This window comes from Mauremys reevesii, linkage group 2 (genome assembly GCF_016161935.1).
Source record: "Mauremys reevesii isolate NIE-2019 linkage group 2, ASM1616193v1, whole genome shotgun sequence".
Lineage (NCBI taxonomy): Eukaryota > Metazoa > Chordata > Testudines > Geoemydidae > Mauremys > Mauremys reevesii.
In genome coordinates, this window is record NC_052624.1 from 16,764,879 (window position 1) to 16,778,881 (window position 14,003).

At 41.3% G+C, this 14,003-nt stretch overlaps 1 protein-coding gene across 2 annotated transcripts in view; it reads right to left on the reverse strand.

Moving 5' to 3' along the window:
- XRCC2 (X-ray repair cross complementing 2) overlaps positions 1-14,003 on the reverse strand; it is a 27,478-nt gene continuing 13,475 nt past the window's right edge. For both annotated transcript variants that reach the window (XM_039524955.1, XM_039524956.1), the window contains one exon: positions 1-1,947. In XM_039524955.1, coding sequence (XP_039380889.1) covers positions 1,232-1,947 — 716 coding nt within the window. In that variant the 3' untranslated portion in view covers positions 1-1,231. The remainder of the gene's footprint in view (positions 1,948-14,003) is intronic.

Below are 14,003 nucleotides of genomic sequence, written 5' to 3' on the forward strand. Positions count from 1 at the left end.
TGATTTAGACTTGTGTGTCTTTATTAAAATACAGCGTGCAGGAGATAGCATGGTACAAAGAATGCTCAAGTACTGGAGGACACGATATAAAACCTAGATCAAAGAAAATGAAATGTAGAGGAGCTTTTTGAGAATACACTTTAGCATTATGATGGTCCATGCAATCCTTGGCTTTGTAGAGCTGATACACCTAAAGGGAGACATAGGGTAGTGGACTGATGAACATTTGAAAGTAAGAGATCCTTAAGTTAGGTATTTACACAATTGGGTGAGCATTTCTGTGGCTAGACTGATTTTCCAAACAGTGGCTGGGATAATAATACATGAGGATCTAAAACTTGTAACATAAACCACGTTACTTGTGGTTGTGAGCAACCACAGCATTTCGGCCCATAAAACCCCGAGACACGGCACTGCAGATTTAGAGGAGGAGGGGAGCTACAAATTTTATTTAAAAAAATTAAGTTTCTAGCCCTTTTCCCTTCAAATGTTAATTACTTGCTAGGTCTGTCGTTAACTTACAGGGGCCTTGGGCTACCTCCTAGGATCAGTCAACTATGGCCCTGTGTCCCTCAACTTTGGGAGGGCTGCAGATGCTTGAAGACTGCTGGCAGAACAGTGACAGCCATAATCCCTATTCTCCCAGGCATGTGACACTCCACAAATGGGCAGTGCTGGCTAGGACCACCATGACCAACACTACATACCTTTCCCTGTAGGAGATGAATCCCTCCCCTTGGGTGTAACTGTGCCTGCTGACACAGGATGTATGCACAGTGTATAGCCCCACGCTAATGGGAGTGAATTAAGACCAATATTTACAAAGAGCTAACATTTGCCTAAACACAATCATTAACATAAGTCGCTGGAAGATGGTTATGTCACAGAGCTGAAGTCAGTGCGTTTGGTTGTATATCCTCTATGTTACATTACATAAGTATATTGGGAGTTAAAGATGCCCTAAACTTTTAGTCTTCTTGACTTAATCTCTTTATACATCAACCACACACAAGCAGTTTCAACATTCTCCTCTATTTTAAGTTGACCTTCTGCAGAAATTCAAAGCTTTAAACTCCTCTGCCCTTTACTGAGTTTAAGACGTTTAAATGTGGGTGACAAAATTAATTAACAATCTGAGATAATAAAAGAGGTTAAAAGATTTTTTTTAAAACTACTTAAAGTTAGACTGTGATGTGCCAAGATTTACTACAGTTTTAGAGACAGACTGAAGTTAAAACTGAACTCCACATTCTGCAACACTGAATGAACATTTTATGACATGGTTTTTTTTGGTGTGACAAGAAACAATCGAAAAAGTTTTGCTACTGTTAAAATTACATTGCTTAGAGAAAAATATTCTGTGTGTTACCATTTGTTGCCATGATTTACAAAGATAAGGCCTATACTCTACATCAGCTTCACAGTGAAGTTTTAAATGAATGGAGCTTTCTGTGGAATTTGAAGATTTCTGCATAATCGTTTGTGTTGTTGCAAACAGGGCCAAATGATGCTCTCTTACTAGCTTCTCAAGAAATTCAGCACATCTCTTCAGATTCATCTCCTGAATGTTAAAGCTCTCGCCTCCATTGCTTCTATCTATCCAATAAAAAGCTGATATACTATCTAAAATCACAATGCAGAGAGAAGGGTGAGCAAAAAACTTGTTTTCTAGAGAGTAAAGAGTGAGAAGCAACTGGGTGCTGCTACTGCAATTAACCAGGAAAAGCCTTCCAAGGCACTGTTTGATCATTTCTTCTGTGCTTTGGGACAGTCTGTGTTCAAGAATGGTAACTAGGCGAAGCATATCAAAATGGTAGTCTGTATCAATGAACATGACTTCTACTTCCAGTCCTCCTCCCGATTTTGGAAGGACACAGCGGGCTATCAGGTGATAAAGCATTTCTGTTTTTCCTGTTCCTTCTGGACCATGGAATTCAACAACATCTCCTGAGAATAAAAAAGAAAACAAAATTTAAAAAAACCAAGCACATGAGAGAGTTTGTAAGCAATATGTGCTCCATTTTCAAGGTTTATTGACCTGATTTTTCAAAGTCACTGAGCACCCACAATTCATTTACTTAATTCGGAGCTGCTACTGCGCATTGACAGCTGCAAGTGCTCATTGCTTCAGAAAAATCAGGCCAGAAGAGTATTTTGAGTCCCCTTGATCTACATCTACTAGTTCAGGGGTTCTCAAACTGGGGGTCGGCCTCCATCCCAAACCCCACTTTGCCTCCAGCATTTATAATGGTATTAAATATATAAAAACATGTTTTTAATTTATAAGGTGGGGGGGGGGTGTCGCACTCAGAGGCTTGCTATGTGAAAGGGGTCACCAGTAAATATAAAGTTTGAGAATCACTCTACTTGTTACTGTTAAACCAGATTGCTACATCCTTATCAGAACTCTTGAAAAGAAGCCAACTCTTCCTTTTGGCCCAGGGAGCTCTGTGGCGTCTTGTTGTTTTGACAAGTAGAACAAATGTAGAACACTCCCTTCTCCCATTCCTGTCCCAGTCAGGCCCCTGAAAGAAGCAGGGAACATACATCACAGATGCAACTGATGATGCATGTCAATGGTATTCAGTACTAAAACATAAAATAAAGAGAGCTCCTAAAAGAAATTAAAAAGAACCGAGTTTTGACTTTTTACCCTCAAATCCCCAACAGTACATTTGCATTATTTTGCCTAATTTTGATGTCTAATTAAACCCTGCAAAATACAATTCTTCATGCTGCTTTATCAGTATGTACTACGATTACTACAATGGTTAATGCAATATGTGATAAAATAGAAACTAAAATCACATTTCACATGAAAAATCCATTTTGTGGCTAATAGTTTAACAACTATATGCTACTGATGACTGCACATGAACAAGTAATTTCCTTTTTCTATTCCCCCTCCCACCGCAAACACACAATTAAGTTTCACCTGCTGTTAATTAAGGCTTGTCTATACAAAGGAGTTTAGTCTACACTAACTCAAGTTGGTGTGTCCCGAAAATGCCTTCGTACATGACGCAATTCCTTAGAGTGCACTAACTCTGTATTTATCACAAACTCTGGAGTCCTCTTTCAAAGTGTATTAAGTTTGATGCAAATTAGTGTGATCTATTGTTCATGTGGATGCAACGATGCTGCACATTACTTTGGCATTCATCCAACTGCTATCCCACATTGCTCTGCAGCGCCCATTACTGACCTATCTGTGCCCCTGTGTGCTCTCCACAGCTATGGGGTGAAGTTGACCAGATGTCCCCACTCCAGTTTAAAAGCTGGCACAGTGCCAGGATCGCCCCATTTGCGCCTGGATTCCAATATTATCGGCATTATAGCAATATTACTCCCACAGACTTTACAACATGCCTCAAGCATTTGCTTCGAGCTGTGCTGAGGCTCACTGCCATCTGGGGAGCAGAACTGGGGCAAGAAAGCTTAATTTAAAAGCAGGATGCCAAGAAGCATTTGGATCGGACACAGACTTCTCTTAGGGGAGAGTCTAATGATAGAGAATCTCCAGGTTATGGTCAGGAGCAGAGGATGGAAGAGGATAATGTGAGGGCCAGATCACATGATAAACAGTCACATAAAAAAGAATCTGACACATCAGAAAATGGCAGACAAATAAACAGGGACAAGTTTTTAAAGTGCTTGTACACAAATGCTAGAAGTCTAAATAATAAGATGGGTGAACTAGAGTGCCTTGCGATAAAGGAGGATATTGATATAATAGGCATCACAGAAACCTGGTGGACAGAGAGCAATCAATGGGATACAATCATTCCGGGGTACAAAATATATCAGAAGGACAGAACATGTCGTGCAGGAGGGGGAGTGGCACTATGTGTGAAAGAAAATGTAGATTCAAATGAAGTAAAAATCTTAAGCGAATCCACATGTTCCATAGAGTCTCTATGGATAGAAATTTCATGCTCTAATAAAAATATAACATTAGGGATCTAGTATCGACCATCTGACCAGGACACTAATAGTGATGATGAAATGCTAAGGGAAATTAGAGAGGCTATCAAAATTAAGAGCCCAATAATAGTGGGGGATTTCAATTATCCCCATATTGACTGGGAACATTTCACTTCAGGACGAAATGCAGAGATAAAATTTCTCGATACTTTAAATGACTGCTTCATGGAGCAGCTGGTACGGGAACCCACAAGGGGAGAAGCAACTCTAGATTTAATCCTGAGTGGCGCGCAGGAGCTGGTCCAAGAGGTAACTATAGCAGGACCGCTTGGAAATAGTGACCATAATACAATAGCATTCAACATCCCTGTGGTGGGAAGAACACCTCAACAGCCCAACACTGTGGCATTTAATTTCAAAAGGGGGAACTATGCAAAAATGAGGGGGTTAGTTAAACAGAAGTTAAAAGGTACAGTGACTAAAGTGAAATCCCTGCAAGCTGCATGGGCGCTTTTTAAAGACACCATAATAGAGGCCCAACTTCAATGTATACCCCAAATTAAGAAACACAGTAAAAGAACTAAAAAAGAGCCACCATGGCTTAACAACCATGTAAAAGAAGCAGTGAGCGATAAAAAGACTTCCTTTAAAAAGTGGAAGTCAAATCCTAGTGAGGCAAATAGAAAGGAGCATAAACACTGCCAAATTAAGTGCAAGAGTATAATAAGAAAAGTCAAAGAGGAGTTTGAAGGAAGGCTAGCCAAACACTCCAAAGGTAATAACAAAATGTTTTTTAAGTACATCAGAAGCAGGAAGCCTGCTAAACAACCAGTGGGGCCCCTTGATGATCGAGATACAAAAGGAGCGCTTAAAGATGATAAAGTAATTGTGGAGAAACTAAATGGATTCTTTGCTTCAGTCTTCACGGCTGAGGATGTTAGGGAGATTCCCAAACCTGAGCTGGCTTTTGTAGGTGACAAATCTGAGGAACTGTCACAGATTAAAGTGTCACTAGAGGAGGTTTTGGAATTAATTGATAAACTCAACATTAACAAGTCACCGGGACCAGATGGCATTCACCCAAGAGTTCTGAAAGAACTCAAATGTGAAGTTGCGGAACTATTAACTAAGATTTGTAACCTGTCTTTTAAATCGGCTTCGGTACCCAATGACTGGAAGTTAGCTAATGTAACGCCAATATTTAAAAAGGGCTCTAGAGGTGATCCCAGCAATTACAGACCGGTAAGTCTAACGTCAGTACTGGGCAAATTAGTCAAAACAATAGTTAAGAATAAAATTGTCAGACACACATAAAAACATAAAAACTGTTGAACAATAGTCAACATGGTTTCTGTAAAGGGAAATCAAGTCTTACTAAACTATTAGAGTTCTTTGAAGGGGTCAACAAACATGTGGACAAGGGGGATCCAGTGGACATAGTATACTTAGATTTCCAGAAAGCCTTTGACAAGGTCCCTCACCAAAGGCTCTTACGTAAATTAAGCTGTCATGGGATAAAAGGGAAGATCCTTTCATGGATTGAGAACTGGTTAAAAGACAGGGAACAAAAGGTAGGAATTAATGGTAAATTCTCAGAATGGAGAGGGGTAACTAGTGGTGTTCCCCAAGGGTCAGTCCTAGGACCAATCCTATTCAATTTATTCATAAATGATCTGGAGAAAGGGGTAAACAGTGAGGTGGCAAAGTTTGCAGATGATACTAAACTGCTCAAGATAGTTAAGACCAAAGCAGACTGTGAAGAACTTCAAAAAGATCTCACAAAACTAAGTGACTGGGCAACAAAATGGCAAATGAAATTTAATGTGGATAAATGTAAAGTAATGCACATTGGAAAAAAATAACCCCAACTATACATACAATATGATGGGGGCTAATTTAGCTACAACGAGTCAGGAAAAAGATCTTGGAGTCATCGTGGACAGTTCTCTGAAGTTGTCCACGCAGTGTGCAGAGGCAGTCAAAAAAGCAAACAGGATGTTAGGAATCATTAAAAAGGGGATAGAGAATAAGACTGAGAATATCTTATTGCCCTTATATAAATCCATGGTATGCCCACATCTCCAATACTGTGTACAGATGTGGTCTCCTCACCTCAAAAAAGATATACTGGCACTAGAAAAGGTTCAGAAAAGGGCAATTAAAATGATTAGAGGTTTGGAGAGGGTCCCATATGAGGAAAGATTAAAGAGGCTAGGACTCTTCAGTTTGGAAAAGAGAAGACTAAGGGGGGACATGATAGAGGTATATAAAATCATGAGTGATGTTGAGAAAGTGGATAAGGAAAAGTTATTTACTTATTCCCATAATACAAGAACTAGGGATCACCAAATGAAATTAATAGGCAGCAGGTTTAAAACAAATAAAAGGAAGTTCTTCTTCACGCAGCGCACAGTCAACTTGTGGAACTCCTTACCTGAGGAGGTTGTGAAGGCTAGGACTATAACAATGTTTAAAAGGGGACTGGATAAATTCATGGTGGCTAAGTCCATAAATAGCTATTAGCCAGGATGGGTAAGAATGGTGTCCCTAGCCTCTGTTCGTCAGAGGATGGAGATGGATGGCAGGAGAGAGATCACTTGATCATTGCCTGTTAGGTTCACTCCCTCTGGGGCACCTGGCATTGGCCACTGTCGGTAGACAGATACTGGGCTAGATGGACCTTTGGTCTGACCCGGTACGGCCGTTCTTATGTTCTTGGTCCAGCCATGGAAATATAATCTATATTTTAAGAAGTTGGACAAGATATTATGTGATTACACCACTACTGAACCCAAGGAGGCTGTGGACCCTGCACCTCCCCTCCAAGGACAAGCAGCAAGAGTCATTGAATGAGGGACATGAGTGTATGGGGAGACTTTGGCAAACCAGTAAAGTGCCTAAAACCACTATGGCTTATTGTTAAAGGCGGCCTAGTCAGCAAGCTGTAAATTGGCCATTCAGCAATCTCAGCTTGACAAAGGCAGGAGGGAAGGGGGTTTTGGGTGCCACAGCAAGGGCAGCTTGACCCCATGTCCTTCCTGATAAGAATTGTGTTGAAGTTGCGGATACATTTTAGAAGAGCAGGATGTGCCCCAGGAATGTCTATCGGGGTCTCAAGGCTGCAGACTCTGGAAAAACCCACACCTGGTTAATCAATAATCAGAAGGAACTTCTTGTTGATCATTGAAACTGCTTACTTAACAAGGTTTCTTTAAGGGACACGCCATTCTATTACTAATGTATAAATAAGGGGAAAAACCTTGAGATAGTTGGACTTATTTGGAGACTCTTTTGAATTCTCTTTGGACTCTCCCTCTGGATACATCTTGTGGTCCCCACCGGCCACCGGAAGATTTGGCCACCGGAAGCCTGCCGCTGTGTCACTCAAGAGCCACACTCAGCTTTGGTAATTATCAAGGGTTGGGTGTGTTTTACTAATCTTGTTGAGGATGTGTGTAAGTGCTTGAGACTAGTAAAGTTCAGCTTTAAGTGAAAGCACTCTTGTGTTGTCCTGTTTGTGCCAGCCATCGATCGGTCGGACGGCCGTGTCTCCCCTGATTTATTTCCTGACACCACCTCACACAGAGTAAAAGTTACCAAGAGCTTTGGGTTGAAAGAACCCCAGGTAACAATGAGGAGGGCAGTGACACAGAAGCCAGGATTTCTTTAGTACTCCAGATCATGAGAGCAGCTGTGTAGAAAGTGAGCCTGGTTCCCAGTCAAAAATGAATCCTTTCCCACCAATGATCCTTTCCCACCAATCAACACTGGGTTTCTGAGTCTAGAAATGATGCTGCACCACGTGAAGCTGCTTCAGAAAGAGCTCATGTACTTGTAGTTGATCGTTGTCATCTTCCTCATCCTCCATCTTCTGCCAACACTGCTGTTGCTACTGGAGGAGCTGCTACCGCTGCCACATCATCGGTGCAGTGGGTGAAGTCCAAAGCCAAAGCTCCGCAGCTTCAACAGCTCAAAAAAAGCCCAAACAGCCTCTGCATATTTGAGGTTGCCACCAAACCTGCAAGATGCATTGTTGGTCCGCGCTGACCAACAGACAGCAATTTAAAATGGTGCTAGCTTGCCCAGACAGAGAGGAAGCATGAGGTGGAGACAGCAGAATCATGGGATACTTTGAATTTCACCCCAAGTCCTAATATTCCACTGGCTTCCTTTATTCATCCCACAATGTGCAGTGAGAAAAATCCCAGAATGCACATAGGTCAGCAATGAAGCAAAGGACCATGGGATACCATCCTAGACTACCATATGCTTAGTATGGGGGGTTGGACTAGATGATCTCCTGAGGTCCTTTCCAACCCTGATATTCTATAATTCTATGCATCAAACCCCAGTCATGTATATACAATGATGCAAACTGAAAAAAGACACAGCTATCCTGAGTGCATGCTATTACTATGGTGTACTAGTTGGTGTGCAAACTAACGCCCCCCCCATATAGACAAGGACTTAGTTTTAAAGAAATTGCTATTGATGAAAGATTGGCAACTGGATGACACTGACTGGCAGCACCTCTGTCATTACAGGTGGATAGGGCTTGAAGAGGAGGCTGCTACATAATAGACTAAGACTGTACTTTTATTTCTGATAAATATACAAAGAAAAAATAAAAATGGAGATAACACTGGGAAGAAAAAACATGTTAGATGTCACTGTCATGTTTAGACATGTCTATTTTTGTAGCATCGACAGGCCTGTAGTGTTTCAGGTATGCAATGTGCTTGTTCCCCTTCACTAGCCAGTGATGTGTACCTGTGACTGACAACAGGAAAGTAAGCAGATTACCTTGCCTCAGTGCAGGGGACTGGACTAGGTAAGTTAACAAGGTCCCTTCCAGTCCTACATTTCTATGATTCTATGATTTATTACATATTGCACTATGAAACTGCATCTTTTGGGAAGACGGAATTGCAGATTGCATGGGAGCTAGGAAGCTACTCTTCTGCCATCTGAGGTGGGGATTTTTCTCTTTGCAGGCAGATGCAACCTATGGGGAAAATTCTGCTTCATCCACAATTGAAATAATAATTAAAAACACACTACCGAATGCAAGGAAGTGTTAAAAAGACAAATTAGAAAGTATAACCCATTAGTAGGGCGGTGGTTCTTTTGTCAAATACACATGCAGGACACCTAAAAATTCAGGCTTACATCAGAAGAAGATAAAAGTTAACGTATTTATTAATTGCTCTCCTTTTCATTTTAGAAAGCTACTATTCTCTTTTTATGGTGTACGCTAATTTCATGTAGGGCTTCACACATTATGGTGAAAGCATCTGAAGTAAGGTGGACATTTAACTGCTCTACTCTGGCAGAATTAGAACTGCACAACTGTAACTGCAGCAAGCTTTGCATTTCCATGACCAAGGCAAGTGTAAAGGGGGTAAGAGCTTTCCAGAGGAAGGCAAGAGCAGAGAATTAATTGCAGCTTTGCTCCAATATGTTTGTGTCTGTCTGAGTTAACAGGGTTTTTCAAGTCATTGCTCAACTTCCATAGGCTATTATTGTTCACAATTAAACAGACTATCATGGAGAAATTGAGACAAGGGAAGAAGCAGTGAATTGAGACTCTTGCTTCACACACTGGAAGTGTTAGAGGTAATTTACACATGATGTGACAGTTCTATCCACTTCAGCCTTACATGTAAACTCTTTCTCCATAATACAGAGTACGTGCAATTCAGCAGTGTCTTTTCAAACTGGAGTTCTATTTTTCTCAATTTTTGATGTTTCCAAAATTACATGGAAGCGCCTGGGAGGCAGTCAGGGTTTATTTGTTTGTGCTGAATACCCCTTGCTAGACTAAGGGCAAGGACTATTCTGTATATTAAATAAATCCTCACTTTCCTCTCCTATTCAGAGTTCGCAATATTTAACACTGCTACTTTCAGGCATCTGTTATTCTGTTGTGTCACATACTGTGCTGAGGACATGACAACAATCACAGAACCTTGTTACAATATGAACATGGCATGAAGAAGTCCTCTCAAATATGCTGGGTGGTGTTATTTCCTCCAGCTCCTTCTCTGAGCCTTTGAAATATTTTAGAACTAATTTGTCTTTTCCTGAAAAGTGCTTTACAAAATATGGGCTCGGAAGTCTTGTGCAGAAGCCAATGGCAGGACCATTGCCTTCAATGGCAATTTTGAATGTCGCTCGGTTACTGGATTTGTCAATTAAACATTAAGAGCTGTTTCATTCATCTCTGAAATGAAATACAGCTTGTTCAAAAAGCACACAACAATGCTACACAATGGTTTAGGTGAAGTATCTGGGGTCGGGAAGGAATTTTCCTCTGGGGCAGATTGGCAGAGGCCCTGGAGGTTTTTCGCCTTCCTCTGCAGTACGGGGCATGGGTCACTTGCTGGAGGATTCTCTGCAGCTTGAGGTCTTCAAACCACAATTTGAGGACTTCAATAACTCAGACATAGGTTAGGCGTTTGTTATAGAAGTGGATGGGTAAGATTCTGTGGCCTGCTTTGTGCAGGAGGTCAGACTAGATGATCATAATGGTCCCTTCTGACCTTAAAGTCTATGAGTAGGGGATAGCACTGTTTCACTGTTCTCAGTGGTGAGTTTAAGAAAATTGCAAGTTATTCTATGAAGTAAATATTTGGTTTTGTGAGTTTAAAAGATGTTTTCCTTTGGGAGTTTGTGTGTGTATTCATATAAAGTTACCTTCTGTAAAGCCCTGCTCTGGGGGAAGAGTTCTCAGCAAGCATTGGGGACCGTTATGACCTGATAAACGCTTCCAGAAAGTTTAATTACGTAAAAAATGGTAAGTTACATGAAAATCTATTCTAAAAGTTTCTCGGAGGGTTTACTAGTTTTAATCTAAGGACAAGACACCTTACTTAAAGTCCCTCTGAAGTTTGTTGGATACAGTTAGGTGCGACTTATGTCTGAATTGGACTTTGAAGTTAACACCCATTCTCTCAAAAGAAGTGCGCTTTGGACTGTAAAAAAAACTTGAAGGAGCAGGGAACTTCTGTGCCTTTGTGATTATCAAAGAGGCTGCCCGCAATAAGAACCACTATGTAATGAGAGCCCTTTATAGCATAATTTATAAATTTAGATTTTCACGAAGTTAGTGACTGGGCTGCTACAGTAAGATAAGAGGAGGAAGTTCACCCTTGCGGATCAGAGCAAGCAAACCATGACACAACAGAGGAAGGAGAACTGGCTGACAACTGGACTTTCAAAAAATCTTTGACAAAGTCACTCACAAGAGGCTGTTAAGGAAACAAAGTAATAAATATTAATACTACCTAATACCACCTGTTATATTTTTGTCAGTAGATCTCACAGTGCTCTAAAAGAGGGGAAATAACTATGGGATAAGAAGTACTGTACTGTCATAGACAAAGATACAGAGCAGGAATAAATGGCCAGTTTAATATGGAAGGAGGTTAACAGAAGGTTTCCATATTAGGACTGGTGATGCCTAATATTTACTAATAGTCGCAAAGTAGATGAACAGCAACATGAAAAAATGTGCTGATGGCATGGCAAAGTTTCCAGATGACACAAAGCTAATTAAATTAATCAAGACTAGAGATTGAGGCCCTATCAGAGCTAGGTGAATGAGCAGCCTGGTATCAGATGAAATTCAGTACTGTTGAATTCAAGTTGATGCACCCTGTAAAGAATACCCTGGACTATTCACAATACAAAATGGATCTATTTAGCTGTAATCATACAGAGGAAAAGATCTAGGTGTCACTGACCCAGGAGCAAGGGCCAGAGACCGGAGTGGGACCAAGAGGTTCCCTGCAGGGAAGGGGAGCTGTAGAGCTGGGCGAGGGATGACTCCCAACATCCTGGTGGCCAGAAGTTACCTCCTGCCTGTCAGCTTTGCTCCCTGCTCCAGGCAAGCTCCACGTAGCAGCAAGGAGGAGCTGGAACAGGAAGGCAGTAATGGTGCTTCTGGCCACTGCACCGGCTGCCTGCAGCGCTGCTCCTCTGCTGCTGGGAACTCTGGGATACATCCAAAGGACTTCTGGGACCTGTAGGGTCCTGGGACCCTAGGTCTAAGCCCTAGGGTAGCACAATTGGTGTGTGCATGCAAAGGGAGTTAGGCTGAGCCCAGGCTCAAGCCCGGGCTTACGTTGCTGTATAGACATACCCTCAAATGCTATTATATAAATAGATGGGAAGTCCTCACCTAGAATACTGTGCTTAGTTCTAGCCATCCTATCTCAGAGAGCACACAGCAGAAGCAAATGCTGGTAGAACTATTTCATTGCATTGCAGCCCAGTAGACAATTCAAGTCAGGCTATTATCACACTTAGTGGTAGTGATGTGTATTATTCTATAGGGTAAGGCTACAAGTCTTTCACGGAGGTCACGGATTCCATGACTTTCTGGGATCTCTGTAACTTCTGCAGCGGCCAATGCAGCTGACCCCAGGGCCAGCTGCATCGGCTGCTCAGGCGGCCCGGGGCCACCAGCTGGTCCCGGGCGTTGCCCCAGAGAAGTGATGCCCTGGGACACCCCCCACCCAGAGCAGCAGCAACGGGGCCCTGGACTGTCCCCTGGCTGGAGCAGCAGTGGCAGGGCCCCGGGCCGTCCCCTCCCAGAGCAGCGTCAGCGCCCGCTGGAGCACTCCCGCCCCCCACCCCAGCACCTAAGATTTAGTTAGGGGTATTTTTAGTACAAGCCATGGAGAGGTCAGGGGCTGTGACTTTTTGTTTCTTGCCTGTGACCTGTCCATGACTTTTACTAAAATACTCGTGACTAAATCGCAGCCGTAACTACAGGCTGTTGCAGCTTTCACACTATCAGATACTTTGTGACAATGATAGGTTAGTCATTTAGGAAATTGGGCAGAGGCTGTCACTATTCTCTACTTTTTGCAAGTGAAGGTAGGGGGAGGAAATGTTTACTTCAAATTAATTTTGGGTGTCATATTAAAGCTGAAAATCAGAGCTGTACATTTACACCCACACCTAAGCTTGATATTCAAAGGTGGTAGAGAGAAACTTGATTGGCAGTAGTGGAAGATTATTTTTAAAGCTCATGCCATTTCCACTATTTAGGAATACAGTAAAGTATTATGTAATGTGCTGATGTATCCTTAAAGGCACAATTCCCTCATGATTAGGAACAGTGGCTGGAATATCACTACAGCTCCAAACGTTCGTTGCTTCTATTTTATGATGCTCTGACTATACATTATGAATACTTGGTTGCCTATAATGGAATCGTGTATAATTTATTTAAACATTACAGTACATATTGTTCTGTTTCAATGAAAACAGGAAAAAACCTAGCTAATTTAATAAAATGCTAAAAAATAAATAAAATTTTCTGTGAAGATGTATATGAAACAATTCACATATAAGGCATGGTAACATGGCCAAGACAAACAAAAATTAAACTAATTAAGGTGAGAGGACTAATAGAAAATTAGATTTTCATCAGGAGTTTAAACCAACAAAACTAGGAAAAAAGATAAAAATAACAAGTATATGGGCTCAGGTAAGTAAAAATGACTTGCAGGGCTCTTTTAAATTAACTTGTAATATTATGGGTCTGCATAACAAAATTAATTAATACAGGTCAAAATCTGTACTAGTTTACATCCTGTACAACTCCACTTCTGTGAAGGCCATATTTGGCCCTACCTACACATTTAAGATTGGTATTATTTTGGTTTGCATCCAGAGAAAAGAGAACGGCATCAAGAAACAGTCCCAGCTAAATTTCTATTTGGGACTTTGCACCCAAGAAGTAAAGAACAGACTGAAAAGTCTTTGGGTTTTTTTTGTGTTTGTTTTAAAAAGAGAGAAGTTATCCTTTCTGCAAACCCTACTGAGCATTATTTAGAGTACTTACTAATTTCACTAGTTGGTTTTTATTACTATTATGGAGTAAGAAAGCAGTCCTGAGCTGAGAAAACTTCACTTATTGTGAAAGTGTTCAAACTTCTCTGAACCCAAAGGTATCACCTGTATGACAGTTTCCTGGTGAAGGAAGCTGGAACAGGCACCCAAAAGCGCAGCTGTTACAGTGAATCTGTTTAATGCTTTCCCACTGGAAAATTACAACTGCAAAATGA